At 47.4% G+C, this 24,554-nt stretch overlaps 1 protein-coding gene across 1 annotated transcript in view; it reads left to right on the top strand.

The window, feature by feature from the left end:
* The window catches only part of Muc13 (mucin 13, cell surface associated), a 59,648-nt gene that overhangs the window by 25,563 nt on the left and 9,531 nt on the right, over positions 1 to 24,554 (top strand). Inside the window, exons 2-6 of the mRNA XM_028886360.2 lie at positions 13,986 to 14,504; positions 17,110 to 17,232; positions 18,619 to 18,725; positions 21,216 to 21,277; positions 22,907 to 23,073. Coding sequence (XP_028742193.2) covers positions 13,986 to 14,504; positions 17,110 to 17,232; positions 18,619 to 18,725; positions 21,216 to 21,277; positions 22,907 to 23,073 — 978 coding nt within the window. The remainder of the gene's footprint in view (positions 1 to 13,985; positions 14,505 to 17,109; positions 17,233 to 18,618; positions 18,726 to 21,215; positions 21,278 to 22,906; positions 23,074 to 24,554) is intronic.

Here is a 24,554-nt window from a genome sequence, read left to right as displayed (position 1 = left end):
AGAGCAGCCAGTGCTTTTAACCACTGAGCCATCTCTCCAGCCCCTGGTTTTAATTTTTTTGAGACAGGGTCTTACTGCATGGCCCTGACTGGTCTTGAACTCATAGAAATTCCCCTGCCTCTGCCTCTGGAGTGCTGAGACTAATGGCATGTACCACCATATTTGGTTAACCTCAGGGTTCTTGACAAACTATGAATCATCTCTACACTCTGTTACATAATATTTTCCTTGAAATTCATTTGCAGTTTTAAAGATCTAACTGAATTTTCTTATGATTTTTAACATAAATTACTTCGTGGGTATGCATGTATGTATGTATGGATGGATATATGCATGTGTGCATGCATATCACAGCACATGTATAGAAGTCAGAGGACAACTTGCAGGAATCAGCTCTTTTCTTCTACCATGTGGGTTCCAGGAACCAAACTCAGATCCCCAAGCTTGGCCGCAAGCTCCTTTGCTGACTGAGCCATCTTGCTGGTCCCCTGAACTACTTTTAAAGTTTACATCACAACCACACATAGAAAAGAACTACTTTTCTCATCCATAAATAGAAAGTGATTATAAAATAAAAATAATAAAAATAAAGTATTGAGTCTATTCTTTTGACAGCCAAAGGCCCTGCCTGAGGCCAGATCTCTTATGAAGGGAACCACATCTGCATTCAAGATGTACTGTGTAGTCAGAAAAACTAAAATGAATTCAGAGGCATAGCTTCACACACAGACACAGACACATACACATATAGACACACATGACACAGACACACACTCACAGACACACACACACAGACACACGCACAAAGACACACATACACGCTCATGACACACACACACACATACACACTCACAGACACACACACACACACACACACACACACACACACACACACACACGCACATGCACACACACACACTGAATCTATGTGACCCACTGCAGTGTGTACAGAGACGCCTGAAAGTCACTGGGTGGGCAGTGCCATGTGCCTCAGCTCTGGCTGGCACACAGACCAAGCCTACTTTTCCGGGGTGGCTGGACTGGGCAAAATGGACAGGAACAAACCAGAATGCCTATGAACCCTAAAAAGTACAAACGGCCTTCCATTTGTGATTTATCAACTTTCCTCCAGGGCCAGGCTGCACCCAAGCACAGGTTTTCATCCCTAGAACCACTCACTTCCTAAACTCCCCTCTCCCCTCACCTCCCCATACCCCTCTCCCCTCCGGCAGACAGCTTTTTTTTTTTAATATCTCAGTCAAGCTTCTCATAATTCCAGTTGGCAAGTAGAAGAGGAAGTAGTGAAAAACCAAACAGCTTCCTGGGGGAAGCCCCTTTACGGAACTTCTAGAAAGTTCCATTCTAGAAGATAGATAATAAGATGTAATTAAGTAGGGCACTGAGTCATTCACGGCGTGATAACAGTTTTTAAGAGCTGACTGACTCAGTAGGGCGCATAGATAAAATATATAGGCCAAACCTCTGCCCCCCTGGAAGGCCGAGGAACTGGGACACACAGCCAGGGGACAAGCCTCATCTGTTGACAGGTGCGGTCGATCGCACCTATAAGACACACAAGTTTGGGGCCAGCCTAGGCTGAAGAATGGGTTCCAGGCTAACCTGGCCTACAGAGTAAGCTCCTGTCTCAACAAAGCAAGGCAAAGGGAAACAAAAACCCCACAGACTGGTGTCTGAGTCTCCCTCTAGACCTGTTAATCCCATGTGAGCAGACAAAGCCACCATGAGCAAACTTAACGGGTCTTGCTGCTCCACTAGCCATATGTGGTGTCCATGCTTCCTTCCAGCATGTTCTGTCCATCCGCTGCTCTAGTACAACAGCACTGGCCACCCCTCCCACTAAGGGAAGGCTATTTCCTGGCAAAGCAAGGCTGGTTTTTTTTTTTTTTTTATAAGGGTTGAGGTTGAGGGTTTAGCGCAGTGTGGAGTGTTTGCGGAACAAGGGCAAGGCTCTGGGTTCAAGCCTCAGCACAGGAGGGGGAGGGGCGAAGGCGGGGCTATTTTATACCATTTCTTGAATTCTCTTGAATCTGCTGCTGCGTGGGTTTGCATCAAAAGAATGTGAGCCGCCGAGTTGTGTCTCCTACCCTGGGTGGAGTCGGTTCGAAGGACCAGGAAGATCATTAGGTTATCATCTAGCAGGAGGCGTGCCAGCAAAACAGTAAGAACAAACCCTTGTCCTCACCCTTGAAAGTTCATCCATGGACAAGCAAGATGGCCCAGGGTGGGCAACGGGGCCTGTGGCCAAGGCTGTCAACCTGAGTTTGATCCCTGGGACCCACACGGTGAAAGGAGAGAACCAGTTCCCCAAAGTTGTCCTCTAGGTTTGTCCCCTCCCGCGCCACTGCCACCAGTAAATGTAATTTTAAAAAACTAGTCCATCTAAATGAGGCCTAGCCTGTGGTCCAGCAATCCAGAGACAGAGGTGGGATCCTTGGGAGTTTGAAGTCAATGGGTCGACATAGAAAGTTCCAGGCCAGTGAGGGTTGCATTGTAAAACACACACACACACACACACACACACACACACACACACACACACACACACACACACACAGGGGCACAGGCACACATAATAACAAGTAACAATGGAGTCGTATTTTATTCTTCTTTTAGCATTTGCATGCCTTTAAAATTTGTGGCTCCTCGGCTTGGCCGGGCGGTGGTGGCGCACGCCTTTAATCCCAGCACTCGGGAGGCAGAGCCAGGCAGATCTCTGTGAGTTCGAGGCCAGCCTGGGCTACCAAGTGAGTCCCAGGAAAGGTACAAAGCTACACAGAGAAACCCTGTCTCAAAAAAAAAAAAAAAAAAAAAATTGTGAAAAGTTGGCTATTTCTCCCACCTGTTCACTCACTGACTGCATTTTCTCTTTTGTGAATTATTTGAGCATAACAACCCCCTTTTGGAGAACATCACCCAAACGCCCAGGGAGCCCCCAGCCTCCGCTCCTGGCCTTGCTCGCTTTGCATTCCTGCTCCCTGCACCCAGAACAAAGCCCACAGCATTCATCCACCCATTCTTTCATTTTCATAAATATTTACTGAGCGAATCCTGCCTGCCAGCTGTTCTGAGGGGTGGAGATGGGGGGTGAATAGGGCAGGAGCCACAGTCAGCTAAACCAATAGAGAGAAAAGGCTACTGGATAGAGTCCACCGGGTGCAGCTAATCCTTTAGATAAGGCAGCAAAGAAGACCTCTGCCATCCTCGAGCTGAGATACCAGTGACTCCTTAGGCTGCAGAAGGCTGAAGTCCACCCAGCTCGCCCTGCAGGATCAGACCCAACCTGCCTCTGACATCACCTCTCCTGGTCCCCTAAACCTCCACAGGCCTCCTCAAACCCAGCAGCTCTGCTCTAGACTCCTGACCTTTGTACTGGCTGTTGCATCAGCCTGGAATGTTCTTCTGTTTCTCCTGAGGCCTCTTGAGTAGCAGGTCTAGCCTGCTGTCAGTTCCTGTAAGAAGATCCCGCCAACCTTTCCACATAAGACAGCACTCCCGTCCTACACACCACTACCCCGTTGTGTGTCTTATTTCCTTCACAGCACGTAGCACTTGGAAATTCCTTCATTTCATTGCTTGTGTACTGCTGGTCCCCACTACACACCCGCTCATGGATGTTCCAGGGAGGCGGAGGTCTTGTTCATCGCTTAGTCTTGTACAGAGATGCTTTCAGTACCTGCTGGGAGCCAGGCATGTGGTGTGTGCCGCAATCCGAGCACTTGAGAGGTAGGGAAACAAGAGAAAGGTGAATGCATGGCCAGCTGCAGTAAACAGTAAATCCAAGGCCAGCCTGGGCTACATGAGGTCCTGTCTCCAAAAATGAAACAAGGGGCTGGAGAGATAGCTGTCTGTAAAGTGTTTGCCCTGTAAACATAAGGACCTGCTGCATGCATGCACGCGCGCGCGCACACACACACACACATACATACATACATACATACATACATATACACATACACATATATACACACATACACACACCAACATACACCATACACACACACACCAACATACACCATATACATGCATACATGCACACACATACATACACACATATATACACACACATACATACACACACATATACACAAATACACACATAAAACCATCCCTTTTTCCTGTCTGGGTTCTAATTATGTGAGAAGACAAAAAGCACGGCAGAATGGCAGAGTAAGATATCATTCTTATTTAGTTGCTTCTTTTGAGCCCAGTGTGGTGGTGCACACCTATAGTCCCAGCAATCAGGAGGCTGAGACAGGGGGATCATCAGCAGTTCAAGGCCAGCCTGGGCTACATAATGAAGACAAGACAACACAGCGAAAATAAGTAAACACAAACAGAGAAGTAGAGGGTCGGGGAACGGCTCAGTGGGTGAAGCATTTACCCTGAACCCACGCACGAGCCAGTAGGTGCCGTGAACACCTACAATCCCAGCACTGGGGAGAGACGGGGATGGACCCCCCCTTTGCCCCCGCCCCCCGCAATCTGCCTAGCTAGACTAACCAGAATTGGCAAACTCTGTGCTCAGTGAGAGAGACTGACTCAGGAAATAAAGTGAAGAATGATCAATGTAGACATCTACTGTTAACTTTATTCCTGTGCGTGAGCTCACAAGCAACACACACCCACATTCACACACACACACACATTCACACACACCCACATTCACACAACCCACATTCACACACACACACCACACATACACACACACACACACACACACACACACACACATATACACACACACACACACACACACGCCTCTTCTTCCCCTCTTTCTTTTCTTCTTTTGATACGAAGTCTCACTGTGCAGGCCAGGCTGGCCTCCAGCACCTAGCCCTTGGCTGGACTTGCCCATACTGAATCTTTACCGTCCTAGAACCATGGTCCAGAACCCAGGGTCTGTCCCCACGGGGAAATGTGGGATCTGAGGTGAGTTTGCCCTTCTGAAACCACTTAGGGTAAAGTTAATAAAGAAATGCAGGAATCTGGGAGCCTGGTAGGAAGCGAGCCTCCTCCACATGGAAGAAGCAGCAACAGAAAGAAGATTCCCCCCAACGAGGGGTTCCGTAACCGTGGGATGTTGAAGTCTGGACTGTGTCCAGCTAGAAGGGGGCAGAAGACAAAGTGATCACCGGTTCCCACTTTCAGGGCTTCATGAATTCCTCTGCTTTTCTTTTCGCAGGGGGGGGGGGGAGTTGATTTTCATGACAGGGTCTCATTAACATAGCCCTGCCTGTCCTGGATCTCCCTCTGTAGCCCAGGCTGGCCTCAAACTCACAGAGATCCACCTGGCTCTGCCTCCCACCACCCGGCAACAATTAATTTAAAATAGGAAAATTTGGACTTGGATGTAGCTCAGTGGGTAGAGCCCTTGGCTAGCACACGTGAAACCCTGGGTTCAGTCCCAGACGCTGGATTAAACTAGACATGATGGCATGGTGATATACGCCTGTGGCCCCAGCACTTGGGAGATAGAAATAGGAAAATCAAAAGTTTAAGCCACATAGAGAATTCTAGACGAGCCTGTCTGGTGTGTGTGTGTGTGTTAAGTAAATAAAAATAGACAAATTATTGGAACAGATAGCTTAGAGAGGGAGAAGTAAATGCCTAATAAGCACATGGAAAAATGTTCAATATCCTTTATCACCAGGAGATACAAACTAAAGCCAGAAAGGCTACCTACCAGTTAGAACATCTAGTACAGAAACCGACAGTATCAAGTGTTGGCAAGGACGGAGACCAACTGTAGTCCTCATATACTGCCAGTGGGAGTGTGAAATCGTACAAGTTAGAGCGTCCTATTTGTTAAAAATGAAAACAAGAAAACCCAGCCTAGAAACTACTCCAACAAGAAGAAAGGAGTTTATTTTGAAGACTGTGGCTTAGGGCTTTTTCTCATTAAAAAATAAAATAAAATAAACCATAGTGAATTCATAGCCTAGAATCCTCTACAGAATGTGGAACTATTGACAGACACTATGTAGATGATTCTCAAAAGGAGTGTGCTGAAAGGCCAAAAGGAAAAAAAAAATACATACAGCACGTGGGTAGGATACCACTTACGGAAAACTCTAGAAAATGACAAGGGACAGAAATGGGTCAGTGGCCTGGGGTTGGGGTGGACTGGTGGAGGGGGGAACCAGAGTCTCTTGGTTGTATATCTGCAGAATTCATATGTCTACCCAGTGATCAAAACTTCCTTGTACAATGAACTGGACAGAATCTAATGTTATAAATCAGATCCCAATAAAGTTCATCTGTAAAAAAAGAGATAAAATTAAAAAAGAAAGGAGACAGCCAGGCAGTGGTGGTGCATGTCTTAAATTTTAGTACTCAGGAGACAGAGGCAGGTGGATCTCTATGAGTTTGAGGCCAGCCTGGTCTGCAGAGTGAGTTCCAGGGCAGCCAGGGCTACACAGAGGCACCCTGTCTTTAAAAAACAAACAAACAAACAAACAAACCAAACAAACAGAAAAGAAAAGGAAAGAAAGGAAGGAAGGAAGGAAGGGGAAGAAAGGAAGGAAGGAAGGAAGGAAGGAAGGAAGGAAGGAAGGAAGGAAGGAAGGAAGGAAGGAAGGAAGGAAGGAAGAAAAAAGAAAAGAAAGAAGGAGAATATGGAAAAAGGATGAAAAGGTGCTTTTTAACTCTGGTGCCATTCAAGCTGAGGATAACGGGCACAACATGGTGAGCTTTGGGTATCGGTGGCTATCAGGGTCTGATGCGCACTTGTTGAGAGTTCCAGGTCTTGTGTCCATGAATAGGGAACTGAACAGGAACACTCAGTCGCAGCAGACACAGAGTGACGTGAGATGGGTTAGCCACTCAGCCACACTGCTGTGCAAAGCATAGGGTCCTGTGTAACATAGGCAGGCAGGCTAGGTCATTGGATAGTGCAGGGTTTCTCCAACATGCTCTGATACGTGTAGTTCTACATGCAACTTCCTATGTCCCATGTCTGGTTAGCATTTGAGTCTCCACGCAGGGGTGTGCTTTTTGGTATTGTTAACATGCTTTAGGCCCCTTTAGACACTCTGGTGTGCTCTGTGCCTGAGCCAGTGGCCCCAGAATTTCTAGACAGCCCTGCTGGAGATGGAAGGGGTATGGGGGTGACTCCAGACTTCCTCCCCAACAGATGGCTTTCTCATGTCAATTTTGTAAGGCCTCCTGGACCTTACTCCCAACCCCAGGCTTTTACTTCACCTTGGGTGTAGAAAAACATGTTAAGGGCTGGAGAGATGGCTCAGCAGCTAAGAGAACTTCCTGCTCTTCCAGGGGACCCAGGTTTGGTTCCCAGTGTCCAGGTCAGGCAGCTCATAGCCGCCTGTAAGTCCAGCACCAGGGCATCCTCTGAGGCTCCCCTGCTTATGTTTTGAGACAGGGTCTCTCACCGAACCTGGAGCTCGCCTTTTCGGCTAGGCTAGCTAGTCCTGAGTGATCCCCGGAAAGCCCAGGATCTGTGCCCCCACCCCCACACCGGGGTTATAAACCTGCACCCATGTGCCGTCTTTTAACATGGATTCTGGGGTCTTGACTCAGGTCCTCAAGCTGCTGACTAAGCCCTCTCCCCAGCCTCCTTATCATATTCTTTTTATTTTTATTTAATTAAATTAAATGAATTTATTCATTCATTTATTTATTTATTTATTTTTGGTTTTTCGAGACAGGGTTTCTCCATGTAGTTTTGGTGCCTGTCCTGGATCTCGCTCTGTAGACCAGGCTGACCTCGAACTCACAGTGATCCACCTGGCTCTGCCTCCTGAGTGCTGGGATTAAAGGTGTGTGCCACTGTTGCCCGGCTCTTCTTTTTATATATATATTACTATTTTTAAGGGCGTGTGTGTATGCCCACACATGAGTGCAGGTGCCCACCGAGGCCAGAGGCATGGATTCCCCGGGGACTGGAGTTACAGGATCAGTTGAGAGCCACCTGACCTGCACACTGAGAACGGAACTCCAGTCATGAGCAAAAACAGGAAGCCCTTTTTTAAACCTCTAAATCATCTCTGCAGCCCCCCTTTGTCATACTCTTGAGTGGAGACTTTGGGGACAATAGGAGCTTCTGGGTGTTAATATAAGTTTTAAATGGAAGACAGAGTTAAGATCCAGGTTAAAAACCCTGAGGATGGCTGGCGTGTCTTCCTCTGGGTGGGGCTGGAAATAAAGAAAGGATGGGATTAAGAAAGCCTAATCAGGTGACAGAGGTGACTCCCAGGACTCAGGGGCTGGAGAGCAAAGGGTGGAGGAAGCCCATGGGGTGACAGGTGAGCACGCTCTGGTAGAGGTCTTTTCCTCTTCTGTGACCTGTCACCCAGCAGCCTTCCTGCCGTGGGTTTGAATGCTAGATCTGACGCCCTGAGTGGGATGTCGCTCTAGCCTCCTCTCGGCTCCCTGTCCTCCGGTTGTCTATGAAGGAACTGGGATACACGAAGCCTAGTGTAGAAGACTGTCAATTTACTCTTGAGGAAACCGGTTCACTCTCAGGGAAGAGAGTGGACAATGGCCACAGTGGTCACAGAGGCCATTGCCACCAGATACACACGAGGTGACAGTAATAACAACCGAGGGACCCACTGGGCCAACTCGTGTTGAGGCGGGCTTTTCTGAGGGTCAGTGTCCTACCCAGGTGGTCAACAGGACCATTAGGATTAAGTCTTTTATTTTAATTAATTAATGTATTTATGTATTTATTTATTTTTGATGGTGGAGTTTTGAGACAGGGTTTCTCTGTGAGCCCTGGCTGTCCTGGAACTCACTCTGTAGACCAGGCTGGTCTCAAACTCACAGAGATCCATCCACCTGCCTCTGCTTCCTGGGTGCTAGGATTAAAGGCGGCGGCGTGTGCCACCACCGCCTGGCCCCACATGGATTCAGTCTTAAGAGCAGGAATGCTCGTGTGCCTGCGTTTCTTCTCTGGGAAGCCGTGTTTCTACCCAGGGCCAGAGACACAGCCCAGAGCCGAGCACATGAAAAAGAGTGATCCGGCCATCACAACAGCCCTGCTTGGCCAGGAGGAAGCGGCCTTTCCTTAACGGGCCTCAGCCAAGCTGCTACTCCCCTCCCTGGCTCCCCTCCCTGTTTTTAATAGCAAGGAAGGAGTCCTTTTTATTTAGTGAGTTTAGTGATATAATGTTGTGTGTGTGTGAGAAAGAGACGGTGCCTTGAACTTCTGATCCCAATTACTGGAATTACAGTCCTGTGCCACCATGCCTAGTCCATGCCGGCAAGCCTTCTATTAATTGAGCCATATCTCCAGCTCCTCTCTCTCACAGGCTACTTTAAATAGTAAGGAAAAGAGACTATGACGTTTTCTCCCCTTTCACATGGTGGTTGTTCTGTTTCTGGTTTTGTTTGTTTGCTTTGTTTGTATGTGGGTGTTCCCCCCCACCCCCCACCCCCAAGACAGGGTTTCTCCGTGTAGCTTTGGAGCCTGTCCTGGATCTCGCTCTGTAGACCAGGCTGGCCTCGAACTCACAGAGATCTGCCTGGCCCTGCCTCCCGAGTGCTGGGACTAAAGGCGTGCGCCATCACCGCCCAGCTGGTTTTTGTTGTTTTTTAGAGACAGTCTCATTATGTAGCCCTGGATGGCCTGAAACTCTCTAGGTAGCCCAGGCTGGCCTCCAACTCACAGAGATCTGTCTGCCTCTTCTGCCTCCCAAGTCTTCTCTTTGCATGTGGGATTTCGAAGGAGAGGCAATTGTGATACTTTTTCTTTCCCCTTGTTAAAATCGGGAACACCTCAGATGGGGGCCCAAGCTGATTATGAGAGAGGGAGTCCATCCCTCAGGGACCTTCAAGCTGCTTCTCATAGGAGCATGGCATATTGGGGTCTCTGTCCAGGTAGAGTGACTTGTGAGAGCCATGGAAGCTTGGAGGTGTGATTATAAAGTTTCTAGAGGTGACCAGTGAAGGAAGTCCAGAGCGGGAGCCCACAGCAAAAGATAACAGAAGTCAAGTCACAGACAGTTTGGGGAAACACCAAAGTACTTATCAGGGATGCTTGGAACCCCAGGGGGAGAAAACTGAGTTCCTTGTAGTCAACGGGGGTGGGGTGGGTGAGAGCCGAGAGGATGACGCAGTGGCAAAGGCATTTGCCACCAAGCCTGATGACCTGAGTTCCATCCCTTGACCCCCCCACATGGTAAAGGTCAAGAACTGACCCCACACGCTGTCCTCTGACATCCATATGAGCACCGTGGTGTGCACACACAAAATTGTAGTCTTCAAACAATTAAAAGGGGGTCGGAGGTGAGACCATCATTTACGTCTAGATGAGTGTTTAAAGGGACAGTGGGCTTAAACAGGTGATAGGTCAGCCATGCCCAAGATACGAGGGGATTAACTGATCGCACTCACCTCTCACCTTGCAAAGATTTCTAAAGAGATCTCAGAAGTCCTGAGTTGTTCTGGACTTTGTGTCAAGGAAATCATCTTGAAGTTGGGTTCGGGTCATCCACCTCTGAGGCTGGAAGCAGCCTGTGGTATATGACCAGATTCTAACAGCAAATTGCCTTTGCCTGTATTGACGTCAGTTAATGACTGGACTTCGGACCTGAAAGACAGTTAAAACTCCAGCAGCCAAGGAGAGGACCCATTTCCTCCTTGGATTATCCAGCAAGAACAGCCACCATGAAAGCCTCCCTGGTTCTCTCTCTTGGTCTCCTTTTGGTGCTCTTGGGTAAGAAACCTTGTTTGTTTGTTTCTGTAACTTGATTACTTCAGGTGGCTTTGTAGCTTCTGAAACAAAGCAAGCAGGCTCAAGCCTGCCAGTTCTTGAATCTGCTGGCGGTCTTGACTTGGGACCATTTGGTAAAGGAAATTTCTTGTCCAGCTCAGCTCAAAGACGCTGGCATTTTTCGTTTGTGACCGAAAAGACAGAAGTAGCAAAAGACGTCTAAGAGTAACTTTGGGACACAGCAGGGCGGAGGTTTGTCTGAGGTTGGCTAAAGATGGCTCAGTATTTCAAGGGTCAGGTATCTTACAGTGGCAAGCTGGGACTGTTCCTGGGATCATCAAAGAGCCAGGCCCAGGGGGAAGATACCTTTGTTTTCACCCAGGCTTGAAATTGGAGATCACTGGCCAAAAAGAGCAATCCCGGTGTGGGTTGGACCTCATACAGGTGCTCTTCTTCCGGACTGGGGAGTTATTTGGGTGTGAGTGGGTGAGGAATTTGCCCACCTGTCTGAGAGAAGACTCCAGATCCAGAAGCCAAATGCAAAAAAAGGAATAAGGCATTTGACACAGTGGAAAGGGGAAGAGAAACTGAGCTTAGAGGGCCGCTTGTTTCGATTCCAGGCTGCCAAGGCTGAGTGAGCTGTCTGTACAGCAGACCAACTTCAGCTTCTGGTTCATCTGCCTTCGAGTGCTGGGTTCTAGGCATGAGCCTAGGTGCATGGCAAGATGTGGCTTTTTAAAAAGTCATTTATTTACCTGCGGGTGCCTGTGTGTGGAGGTCAGAGGACAGAAGTGGGTTCTTTCCTCTCACCGTTCGAGGGGGATTGAACTCCGGCTGTCAGCCTTGGCAGCGAGCTCTTTTTCTTCACTTATTGAGCTATTTCTCTGGCCCGAGATATGATTTTTTTTTTTTCGAGAGCTGGTTTCAATCTTGGGGTTGGGGAGTTGTCCTAACAGGAGCGCAGGCCTCACTAGATCTCCCCTGGCAAGCCTGGGGCAGGCCCTGTGGCCAAACCTTCAGGCCCTAACAAGAACTGGCCAGATCTACATGGCTTCCAGGAGTCCACCATGCAGAAGGAATGCCTGCCTTCTTGTAAGACATAAAAACGGGATACTGAGAAGGGAATGCTTTTCTGGGAGGGCTTGGGGAAGTGGTTGGAGGTCAGAGGATCCATTGTCATTGATCTCAAGATACCCTATACTTATAGTAAGGAGTCTTGGCCCAAAGAAGTCCCCCCAGCAGGGGACAGGAGCAGAGTCCACACATCAGAGGAAGGCAGGCAGGGATCCAAACACTGTCTAGTGAGTGACGGGCTGCGGTTTCTTCCTGTGTGATCAAAGAGGAGGCAGCCCTATCCTGAAGAGTGGCCGCCATGGCGAGAAGCCGATAGATAGTGACCTTGGCACTTAGTGTCATATCTGCCCTTGTATCCAATTTGTTGTTGTTGTTTTGTTTTGTTTTTCAAGACAGGGTTTCTCTGTGTAACAATCCTGGCTGTCCTGGAACTTTCTTTGTAGACCAGGTTGGCATCGAACTCACAGAGATCCACCTGCCTCAGCCTCCCGAGTGCTGGGATTAAAGGCTGCCACTCCTGGCCCTTGTGTCCAATTTTTAAACATTTGTGTTTTGCTCTTGTTTAAAAGTTGTTTTGGTGATGTAGACTGGCTGTAAGACGCTCAGGCCGCCCAGAAGTGTATGAAATGAAGCAAGTACCTGCCCTACCCTGCCTTGACCTGCCCCACCCAAGCATCCCACGGCCACATAGACTACAGTGGACAGGCTTGATTTTGAAAAAGAAATTTTTTTTCATTCCTATGGAATCTTGAGAATTTGTCTAGTGTGTGGATGCATGAGTTCCGGTCAGTCTTAGCGGCCAAGGATAGGAAGTGGATTTTGTGCACCTTCCATCTCTGCTACCTAAAAGTATCCTAAGTACTTACTGGACAATGAAGACGTTCTCACATGATTTCCTAAGTCCCTTCATGAGGCACCGTTTGCCAGTGTTTTGCTTTCTCTGAGCTCTATGGCTGCTCTTTCCCACAGCATCTAGTGGGAACTAACATTTCTTACTATTGAAGGACTTCTGCCTGGCAGAGGCATGTTGTGGCTCCCAGCTAGCATTAGCTATGATATGCCCTGGACAGTGTTGGTCCTGGAGTGTTCTGGAAAAGAGCCCATCCAGGGGATATTTTTTTTCTCAGTTAAGCCAATAGTTGGCACCCTATAGGTGCTCTGGAAGAAGTTTAATCAGGATTTAATGAAGTATTTTTATGTAATCTATATAATTATTCTTTAAATACTTCCTTCCAAATTACCCCTTCTATAGTCTATCAGCAGAGAAAACTACCCCACAAAGGAGAACTGGGGCAATTACCTTAAAATATAGAAAGCCACAACAGATAGATAGATAGATAGATAGATAGATAGATAGATAGATAGATAGATAGATAGATAGATAGATAGGTAGGTAGGTAGGTAGAGAGAGAGAGAGAGACTGACTCCTCTTCCTGGTGACAGCAGCGCCACCTGGTGGCAATTTCGATTGTCTTCTTCTGAATGGTCTGGGAATTTATTAAACACGGATTGGCAGTTTCCCAACTATAGATAAAAATTTTGTTATTACCTGGTACTAATCTCTTTTTTTATTGAGATAGAGTCTCCTTGTAGCTCAGGCTAGCCCCAAAATTTATATATAGCAAAAGATAACCTTGAAGTCCAGAGCCTCTTCCCTCTGTCTCCAAAGTTCAAGGACTTATCTCAGTGTTCTTCGTTTTTGTTTTCATTTTTGAGACATGGCCTTGTATAGCCCAGGCTGGCCTCCACAGGCATATGCCATCTCTCCTGACTTTGTACTCTTTATAGTAAATATTATCACATCAGCTCCACACTAAGTTCTCCATACCTATCGTTAAGCTACATTATTAGTAAGTGTCACAGTTTTCAGTAACATTTTCCATTTTTGTCTGTTTAATTTTACTTATTTTTTTGTGTGTAGATGTAGTCATGTGTTTCCACTTTTAACATAATCATATATATATATATTATATATATATATATATATATATATATTCATTTTTCCAGAAAACCCTAAGTTGAGTGCTGATTAGAATTGACAGTAATTACCATTGTTTATCCAATGCACTGTCTTCTGACACTTGTCTTCTTTGTTCCCGCAACCAAAATCACAGCAGCCTCTGCCTCAAGTGCTGCCGAAGATAAAGACAATGAAACTGAAAACAATCCTTCAACTCAGACCCCTACAACAACTGAGTCTACCAGTACTTCAACTCAGTCCTCTGGACAACTGAGTCGGCCAGTACTTCAACTCAGTCCTCTGGGACAACTGAGTCAGCCAGTACTTCAACTCAGTCCTCTGGGACAACTGAGTCAGCCAGTACTTCAACTCAGTCCTCTGGGACAACTGAGTCAGCCAGTACTTCAACTCAGTCCTCTGGGACAACTGAGTCGGCCAGTACTTCAACTCAGTCCTCTGGGACAACTGAGTCAGCCAGCACTTCAACTCAGTCCTCTGGAACAACTGAGTCGGCCAGCACTTCAACTCAGTCCTCTGGGACAACTGAGTCAGCCAGTACTTCAACTCAGTCCTCTGGAACAACTCAGTCAGCCAGTACTTCAACTCAGTCCTCTGGGACAACTGAGTCAGCCAGTACTTCAACTCAGTCCTCTGGGACAACTGAGTCAGCCAGTACTTCATCTCAGTCCTCTGGGACAACGGAGTCAGCCAGTACTTCAAATCTGACCTCTGGGACAACTCAGTCTCCTAGTGTCTCCTCACAGACTACCGCTCCAGGTAAGAGTGATCCCTAAAAATCTCCCCACTGGGGTGCACAGCACTGGGGGTGTGATGTCAGTGTGTTCTGGAGAGGAAGGGAAATGGCTAGGGAAAAACCTCAAAAGTTCCGTCATGGCAGAAGAGGCCCAAGGTAAGCAGTCGGTCACATTCTTTCCTTCCTGCTGCTCAAGCTCCATGCCGGCGGTGGAGTGTGTTTTTATGAGTTTGGCCTTTGTGAAGCTACCCATAAGAGAGTTGGAAGTAGCTTCAGGTTCTCTCAAAAGACCGGGTTTGACTAAGCGCTGGCTCATTGGCCACATTCGTCTTTAAGGAAGAAGTCAGCTCTACCCTGGAGTCAGTCAAGATGGTGGCTGATCACAATTTGGAAACTGAGTCAAGCCTTTGAGTTTGAGCCCCAGGGTTAAGGAGCCAAACAATGGCTGTCCTCAAACAGTCGCTGGCTGACCAGGGCCCAAGCACAGCCACTTGTGTGGAATTGGCCATAAGCCAATGTTACTAAAAGAGAAACCACTTGGCTCATGTCTCCAAGCTTGATCTAGAGTAAGTGTCATCGAAGTTTATCAGTGACAAACAGTATGTATTTTAGGCTGTGTGGACAACACAGGGTCTCTGTTAAAACTGTTAACTTCTGACATTTTAACATAAAAGCAGCCATGTCAATGTAAAAATGAGTGAACTTGGCTATATCCCAATAAAACTTTATTTATAAAAATAAAGGGTTGGTTAGTTATGGCTCATGAGCCATAATTTACCAACTTTGCCTAGAGGACTCCTCAGACTTCACAGTTTAGAGTTCAATATACCGTGCCATTCTCAGAGAAAGAAAATGAGACTCCAAGGAAACAGTGACCTGCCCAAAGAGAGTGTGTTTGTGTCTCCCTATACTTTTGATCATTTTCCAAGTTTTCCTTGATAGAGCTAAGAAAACAGAACTCAGCCTGTCTCTGACACTGCCTCCCCAATCTTCTAGGTAGAGCAGGGCAGAGGGGTCACAGGCATGCGGACGGCTGTGGTGGACTCTGGCATGGGAGCTTCTCCAGGCCGCTCCTGCTTCCTCCACAGCAGTCCTGTGTGAGCTGCTGATGCTGGCTGGTACGAGGCAGATCGCTTCTCTCGGCTTCAGTGGAATCACTTAAGACTTTGTAATGAATGCTGGGCGGTGGTGGCGCATGCCTTAATCCCAACACTCACGAAGCAGAGGCAGGTGGATCTCTGTGAGTTCGAGGCCAGCCTGGTCTACAGAGCGAGTTCCAGGACAGCCAGGGCTACACAGAGAAACCCTGTCTCAAAAAAACAAAAGAAAAGACAAAAAACAAAACAAAACAAAACAAAACGCTTTTTGAAAAATCTTCAGAATCTATGGAGATGAAGAAAATGGCAACCTATGGCTGAGTTCATAGGTTCAGGTCTGGTTTCAGTCCTCAGTACTGGAAAAAGAAAGGGGAGGGGAGGAGAGGGGAGGGGAGAGGAGGGGAAGGGAGGGGAAGGGAGGAAGGCAGGCAGGCCAACCAAGATCACCATTTGCTCACCTACAGAACACCCTCCTCCAATCTCACCCGCGCTCTGGAAGGAGGGCCTGAGACACATGTGCCTGGCCCAGAACCTAGGCCAGGGTTCAGGAGCCATCTGCTATTTCTTTATGCTGCGTCCTCGCTCCCAGAGCCAAGGGTGTAGAGCATCCTAGTTTCTCCTCTTAGAAAGCTCACTGGGTTGCCCAGGCCAGTCTACCCTGACTTGAACCTGACCTTGGGAGAAGCTAAGCAGGGTGAGATTCGGTTCATACTTCAACAGGAGGACGTTCACTGGTGAATCTGCATTGCCTCTCCCTTATTGTTCCCTTCCTCCCTCCGTTTCTTCTTTTTGAAGAAAAGTCTTCTGTAGACCAGGCTGGCCTCAAACTGCCAGAGATCCTGTGTCTACCTCGTAAGGGCTGGGATTAAACACATATGCCACCATGCCTGGCTTTCTTCATGAGTGTGTGCCGGCTCTGCTTATCAGAACAAGACATCTGGTTTCCCTTGGGAACGTCCTGCTGTCCTGCCTGTATGGTGATCGCCACACCATTCTGTAAAAAGTGGCTTTGTTTTTAGAAGGCTTGGGGGAGCCCTACTCGGTGGCAGAGAAGCGGGCACTGAGTGTCCTTGAGCACTGGAGAGTTCTGAAGATCTTCCACTCCTTAGGATTGGAAAGCTGCCTTTCTTCACAAAGCAGGGCTCTGCCACCAATCTCAATCTCCACTGTCAGGGGCACTCAGCTCCGAAACCACAATGCTGGGCTTCCCCAGAGACCGAAGCCAGCAGTCTGTTCCCAGCCCTTCTAAGAACGTATGATAGAGTCATACAAAAAGGGTAGAGAGGCCAGGCAGTGGTGGCGCACACCTTTAGTCCCAGCACTGGGGAGGCAGAGGCAGGCAGATCTTGGTGAGTTCAAGGCCAGCCTGGTCAACATAGCAAGTTCCAGGACAGCCAGGGCTGCACAGTGAGACCGTGTCTTTAAAGAAAAACAAGTGTGTCTAGAGGGAGGGTGTGAAGAGCAGACAGGAGTCACCAGGAGTTATTTGCTGAGTTTTATGGATTTATAATGTCTTCCTCCTCCGTCTAAGGTCCCCGTGATCCTTGTGTGATTGAACCCTGTAAAGGAACTGCTTCTTGTGTTAACCTGCATTCTGAGCGTGTCTGCTTGTGTTCAGAAGGCTATTACTATAAAACTCCATCGTGTGAGAAAGGTAAGTTACAAGAGATGAACACGGCAGAGCCCTGAATCTCATAACTAAAGCGGGCTTTAGGGGAATCTCAAAATGGTAGGAAAAGGGGCAGAGGAAAAATTGAAAGCAAAGAAGGGTGGCCAGGGAAGGCTTTTGTCCCAGCCAACCCTGGGGAGTAGAGATCGAGCAAGGCCGATTTGCAAGCAAGCTAGGTCTGGTGTGGGCAGAACCTTCCCTCTGCTGCTCTGGAATGCACTAGATGCAAAATAAAAGCAAGTGTTGGCCGGACGGTGGTGGCACACGCCTTTAATTCCAGCACTTGGGAGGCAGAGGCAGGCAGATCTCTGTGAGTTCGAGGCCAGCCTGGGCTACCAAGTGAGTTCTAGGAAAGGCGCAAAGCTACACAAGAGAAACCCTGTCTCGAAAAACCAAAAAAAAAAAAAAAAAAAAAGCAAGTGTTGCCAGGGCCCCTGAAAACTGACTCCGTGATGACGAGATTGTCCACGGTGTACCATTCCAACGCCAGGGCACTGAGGCAGAAGAGGGTAGCAGGCTGGGCCCTGATCTGAGCTGTCCGAGCTCCAGACATGGACTTTGCATGCACCTCAGTACAGGCCGGCATAGGTCACCCGGTGCTGTGGAGCCCTGGCTGCCTGTCCAAACAGCAATTCTCCACCTTCCTGATGCTGTGACCCTTTCACAGTGCCTCATGTTGTGGGGGCCACCACCCGTAAAATTATTTTCATTGCTACTTCATAACTGTCATTTTGTCATTGTTATGAATCGTAATGTAAATATCCGTGTTTTCCAGTCGCCTTAGGAGAGCCCTATGAAAGGGTCATTTGACCCCCAAAGGGTTTATTTACCTCTCACAGGTTGAAAACCACTGGTCTAAATGACTCCTTTTTGTTCTGCGTCATGAATAAGAAATGACTTTTCTTGCTAGAGCAGGTCAGTGGTATAGTAAGTGAATGTCCTATGTTGCCCATAACAGTTAGAGATATGCCCCCAAAGTTTGTATTTTTAACACTAATTTCTGGGGATCTACTCTATATAAATGATACCCTCCCCCCAAAAAAAAACCTTCTATTTTAAATAATGAGCAACAAGTTCAAGAATTAAAATTAAAAAAAAAAAAGCCACACATGGTAGCACATGTCTTAAATTCCAGCACTTGGGAAACAGACCAGGCAGTTCTCTGTAAGTTCGAGGGCAGCCTGGTCTACAAATGGAGTTCCAGACCAGCCAGTAGCCAGGACTACACAGTGAGACCATGTCTAAAGGGGGAAAAGGAAAAGAAAGAGAAAAAAGAGAGAGAGAAGAAAAGTAGCTTATGTTTTAAACACAGAATCGAAGGGGGTGCTGTTAACATTAAATGGTTCAGAAAGGGTCTGCCTGGTTTTTCAGGAAAGACATTCCCTGGAGAGCTTACAATGAAGGTGCCTGAATCATCTGACTTGGAAGATAAAAACTCGCAAGGCTATCAAGACTTTCATAACTACGTTGTCAGCTTTGTAAGTGTCTCCCCACTTTCCCACCTGGAAGCAGCTCCCTTCTCACCTGGGTCTGCAGGGGTGGGGGGTGGGGGTGGGTGGGACCGGTCTTCACGCGGCCACAGGGCACAGTCGTCTGTTGTTGACCAAGTGAAATGTACCTCCTCCGGGTGGGCATGTAGATCCCCTGGGATTCTTGGGCCTCCGAAGGATTGTGCAGCTGAGACAGAGCACCCAGCAGAGCCCTGCCTCCGGAAGCCGTGTTGAGACACTGTGCTGGGCTTCCCTGTTATGGAAGCTATCCGTGTGGTTTTGAATAGACAAGAACTCTCGCAGTGTCTTAAGTTATTTCAGAGCAGGCTGGGCCTATGGCTTAGTGACAGAGTGCTTTTCCAGCATGAGAAAGGTCTCGGGTTTTACCCCATAGCAATAACAACTTAATTAGGAATTCATTATTTCGGACTAGGGAATATAGCTCAGTGGTAGACATTTTTCTTTTTCCTATGTTCAGATTTGCATAAATTTCCATACCAACATGGCTTATTTTTACCTGTAATAGAGGAATTTTATCAGATACTTTCTCCTCTCCATTTTCAAAAACCATGACAAAAACATTTCACTTCACTTCTATTCTTGAGAGCGAGTGTGTTGGCAGGCAAGAGGTAAAGTTTGGAAAGACATTCTGGAGCCCATGGTTGCCAGGCCTGGGAAACTCTCCATAGCATTTAGCCAGCCAGTGTTTAGACACCTGAGCTCAGCCAGGGCTGGGTGTTCCTGGGGGAGCCAGGGAGGTAGGAAGCATTCATATGGTTTCAAAGAGTGTTTTTGTTTATGTGCTTTTAGGGAGGGTTTTTGTGTTTGCTCTTTTAAAAATATTTTATTTGTTGTATGTGTGTGCGTGTACACGGGCGTATGTCATAGTGTCTGTATCAGAGGACAACATTCAGGAGTTGGCCCTCCTTGCTGAGGTATGGCCTCTTGTTTCTGCCACACTTCGTTTTCCAGGCTAGCTAGCCTTTCCAAGAGGATCTCCTTCCTCTGCCTCCCATCTCACCATAAGAATGCTGGGATTCATTTGTGGTGATGGTCTTTAAGCTTAGCACTCGGGACGCAGAGACAGGCTGATCTCTCTGAGTGAGTTCCAGAGCAGGACAGCCAGGGCTGCTGTACAAAGAAACCCTGTCTCCAAAAACAAAGAAAAAGAAAAAGAAAAAGAAAGCTGGGATTACAGATGTACACCACTGCATCCATCTTTCATTTTATAAGATTAATTTATTCATGTATTTTATGTACATGAGTGCTCTGTCTTCATGCATATTAGAAGAGGGCATCAGATCTCATTACAGGTGGTTTTGAGCCCCCATGTGGTTGCTGGGAATTGAACTCAGGACCTCTGGAAGAGCAGCCAGTGCTCTTAACCTCTGAGCCATCTCTCCAGCTCCTGCATCTGCCTATAATGTGGGTCCTAGGGGTTCAACTCAGATTTGTGAGGCGAGCACTTTGACCCGTTTTAGTATTTTGAGACAAGGTCTCACACTGAATTCCAGACTGGCCTGGAACTCACTATATAACTGGGGATGACCTCAAATGATGAGTCCTCCTGTCTCAGCCTTTTGAATGCTAGCATTATAGGCATGAGGCACCATGCCTAGTGTCAATGATATTTTTAATTCAAAGGGGATATTTCAGAACCCCTTGGCATTCTCTGGAGCATGGAAATCAGAGACCTTCTCCTTCTCAACAGACCTTGTGTGCCGGTTCCAGCTCAAGCCATGAGACCTCTCCCAGGGTCTATCCAGTTGGATCTAATTGGACTTTGCATAGAGATTATCTCTTCTGCACTGTGCCTGGGATACTAAGCTCAATGTTTCTATTTCTGTAAATAAGCTGAGGTTTAGGGACATAGACCTGTGATCCCAGCTACTTAGGAAGCTGAGGCAGGAGGATTACAAGTTCAGGGTTTGCCTGGACTGAAGAGTGAATTCCAAGCCAACCTAATCCACATATATTTTAGAAAAGAGTTGGATTGGGCATATGGCTCAGTGGTATAACACTTGCCTAGCATGTACAGGGTCCTGGGTTCAGTTCCTAGAACCACAAGATAAACAGATACATAAATATATAATTGTAAAATGAAAAGGGCTCAACAGTGGAGTAGCTGCCTAATGTGAGTGTGGACTTGGCCGCTAGAATGCTCGCCCCTAGGTTTAATATCCAGCAGTGTTCCCTCTGGGTGTGGTGGTACATGCCTGGAATCCCAGCACTTCAGAGGTGGAGGCAGGAGAAGGATTAGGAGTTTAAGGCCATCCTTGTCTACATACTAAGTTGGAGGCCAACCTGGGCTACATGAAACCCTGTCTCAGGAAGGAAGAAAGGGTGGAGGGAGGAAAGAGGGAAATGTGGGGGAAGAGGGAAGGGAAGGAGGGAGCCAAGAAGGAAATCAATGTTGAAGCCTAGAACATAATTTTTTAATTTTTTTCATCTTGTGATTACATCTATTCTCCTCCACAGCTTAAAAATACATTTAATAAGCCTGGTGATGGTTATGGACAGACTATAATTCTTAAAGTGAGGTAAGTTTGTGCGCCGGGCCAGTGAGCTACTTTGGAGGCAGCATTATCTCTGCCTCACTTCTCCTCTCCTCTCAAGGTCATGAGTCATCTTGTGTCGAGTCACAAGTCAAGAAGAGGTGGCCGTGGGGGTGGGGAGATGGCCCAGTTGGTAAAGTGCTTGCCCCACAAGCACAAGGCGCTCAGTTCGGATCCCCAGGACCCACGTAAAAAGCCTCACTCAGTGGCCCATGTTTGGGAAGCTCCTCCATGCTTGAGGAGCGGAGACAGGTATATCCCTGGAGCTCCTTGGCCATCAGCCTAGCCAAATTGGTGAGCTCCAGGTCCAGTGAGACTCTGTCTCCTAAGGTGGACTGTCCTTACCCCGTCACTGGCCAGCCTGCGGGTCTGTATAGAGCCGTGGCATTACAGGATGGGTTTGCTAAAGTCACCAAGGATAAAGGGTACTTTAGGAGACACATGAGAGTTTAGGGGACAATGAGAGGGTAACCTGGCTACCACGTTCAGGAACGTTTGGTGATCCAGGACAAAAAAAAAAAAAAGAGTACAGCACACCCAAATATGGGAGACAGCTCACGTAGCTGTCAGGGACGTCACCTTTCAGATTGCTTATGGTGAATGGAAGGGGTGTAACAGCCTGTGACATGAGCCACCAAGACACTGTGTGAAAGCCATAGGCTCAGCACTTGCCTGCTGCTGGCCCACAGGCTTCCCAGCAGGTTTGGCATGGCCAGGGCCCACAAAGGCAAGTGGGCATATTTGTAGGGGAACACATTGTAGAAAGCACTGGTGGCCAGCAGAGGCCTTCACTGGCTGTTGGATTCTACTTGCCAGAATGGCAACTGGTAATAAAGTTCTGGGGCCCAGAAAGGAGCTATGGATAGAGGCTTATCGGTCCATGGCAGTTCCAGATGACTCCTTGGTCATGATCTAGTGAGGTACCTCGTGGGACAGACAGAATGTTGCAGATTATACGAGGGAGGAAGATGAAGATGTAAGAAACAGTTCTTGGGCCAGCAAGATGGCTTAGGGGGTGAAGGCACTTGCTGCCAACCTTGATGACCTGGGTTAGATCCCCAGAATTCTAGAAAGTTGTCCTCTGACCTCTATCTGTGTGCTGCAGCACTCATGGACACACACACACACACACACACACACACACACACACACACACACACGAAGAGGTGGCTAGCCAGAGTACTACAGAAGGAACTGTGTGCCTCAATAGTACCTCTAATATCATACGGACTCAGGCCGGCTTGAGCAGGGTGTGGCCTGGAGAAGGAAGGCTGTTGGTGGTTGCCCGGCATCTTGTTCACGTGGACCAAGTTTGTTCACATGAACTAGTCTGGTTGGATCCTTTGGTTACAAATTATACCTCTGTCAATCCCTGACTTGAGGACTCCAAGTGCCCTCCAATAGACTGCTGTTCTCATTGTAACTTCTCTGAACACATGTCAAACAGAAGCCACCAGGCTGAAAATGCCACGCTGTATCACCCGGGCCTGGGTATGTGGTCCACGGTTGTGGAGCCAGGCCAAGAACTCGGGAGATTTGGACATCGGGGAGGTTCACGTACTGTATATTGACTCTTCAGTTTGTTCATCGTGGACATCTTTATTTCATTTTTAGTGACTCCTCTTCACTGTCAGCAAGATCTGCAGTGCGTGCTGCTGAAAAGACAGTCTACGTATCAGTAGTGAACATGTTTGAAGAAAGCACAACTCAAAATGAAAGTACTGTAGCTTCTGCCATTGAGAAGGCAGTTCAGAGCAATGGAAACATGACAGGCTACACTAGTAAGTCCTGAAACTTGACTTTAAGTTTGCCTAAAGATCTCACCTTCTGCTAATCTTTCCATTATATGTGAGAAGGGAGCAAGTCAAGAGATGGAGTGCTGTCTCCAAATTTTCCTTTTTTTCTTTCTTTCTTTTCCTTTTTCTTTTTTCTTTCTCTCTTTTTCTCTTTCTTTCTCTTTCTCTCTTCCTCTTTCCTTCTTTCTTTCCTTTTCTTTCTTTCTTTCTTTCTTTCTTTCTTTCTTTCTTTCTTTCTTTCTTTCTTTCTTTCTCTCTTTTTAAACAAGGTTTTCTCTGTATAGCCCTGGCTGTCCTGGAACTCACTCTGTAGAACAGGCTGGCCTTGAACTCAGATCTCCACCTGCCTCTGCCTCCTGAGGGCTGGGATTAAAGGCATGACCTGCCACCACCCAGCTCTAAATTTCCCTTTTAAAAAGATTTTATTTAGTTAGTTATTTTTAATTGCATGTGTAGGCCTGTACACATGAGTGCAGATGCCCAAAGAGGCCAGAGGTGTCTGATCCCATGGGGTAACTAACAGATGATTGATGTGAGTGCTGAGAACTAAACTCCAGGCCTCTGGAAGAGCCATCAAGTGCTCTTAACTGCTGAGCCCTCCCTACAGCCTCACATTTTTGCTTTTTACTGAAAAGCTTTGAGTTAGTTTGCAAAGCTAATCTCTCTCTCTCTCTCTCTCTCTCTCTCTCTCTCTCTCTCTCTGTGTGTGTGTGTGTGTGTGTGTGTGTGTGTGTGTGTGTGTGTGTAAGGGGGGGCTTGTATCTGGGAATCAACCCAGGTATTGTCTCTCAGGAGACATCCACCGTGAGTTCTGGCCATCCCCCTAGTGCTGGAGATTTCACTTAGAACCTCCTGGATGCTAGTCAGGTGTTCCACCACTGAGCTACTCCCAGAAGTCTACCTTTTTATTTATTTTTCTAAAGATTTATTTATTTATTATGTATACAGTGTTCTGCCGGCATGTATGACTGCAGGCCAGAAGAGAGCACCAGATCTCATTATAGATGGTTGTGAACCACAACATGGTTGCTGGGAATTGAACTCAGGACCTCTGGAAGAGCAGCCAGTGCTCTTAACCTCTGAGCCATCTCTCCAGCCCAAAGTCTACCTTTTTAAAGACAAGGTCTCTCTCATCCTTGAATTCACTGATTAGGTTAGGCTGGCTGCCCAGTGAGCCCCAAAAGGCCCCCTAACCCCGTTTCTCCAGAGCTAGAATTACAAGTGGGCTCCACCAGGCCTGGCTTTTTTATGTGGGTATTCAGGGTTGAACTCAGGTCCTCAGGCTTCCCCAGCAAGTACTTTAGTGACTGAGCCGTCTCCCCAACCCATAATTTCTGTTTTTCAAAACATAAATAAATAGGTTCGCTTAGAGTTTCCCAACACCCTCTCTCTTTCGTTGGGACTTGACAAAGATTCTTGACAGCATGTTAGGGCCTGTGACAAAGCTCTCCTAAGGGGCGTGCCAC

Source organism: Peromyscus leucopus, chromosome 12 (genome assembly GCF_004664715.2).
Source record: "Peromyscus leucopus breed LL Stock chromosome 12, UCI_PerLeu_2.1, whole genome shotgun sequence".
Lineage (NCBI taxonomy): Eukaryota > Metazoa > Chordata > Mammalia > Rodentia > Cricetidae > Peromyscus > Peromyscus leucopus.
The sequence above is the reverse complement of the archived record's forward strand: the minus strand, read 5'-3'. Positions and strand labels throughout refer to the sequence as shown.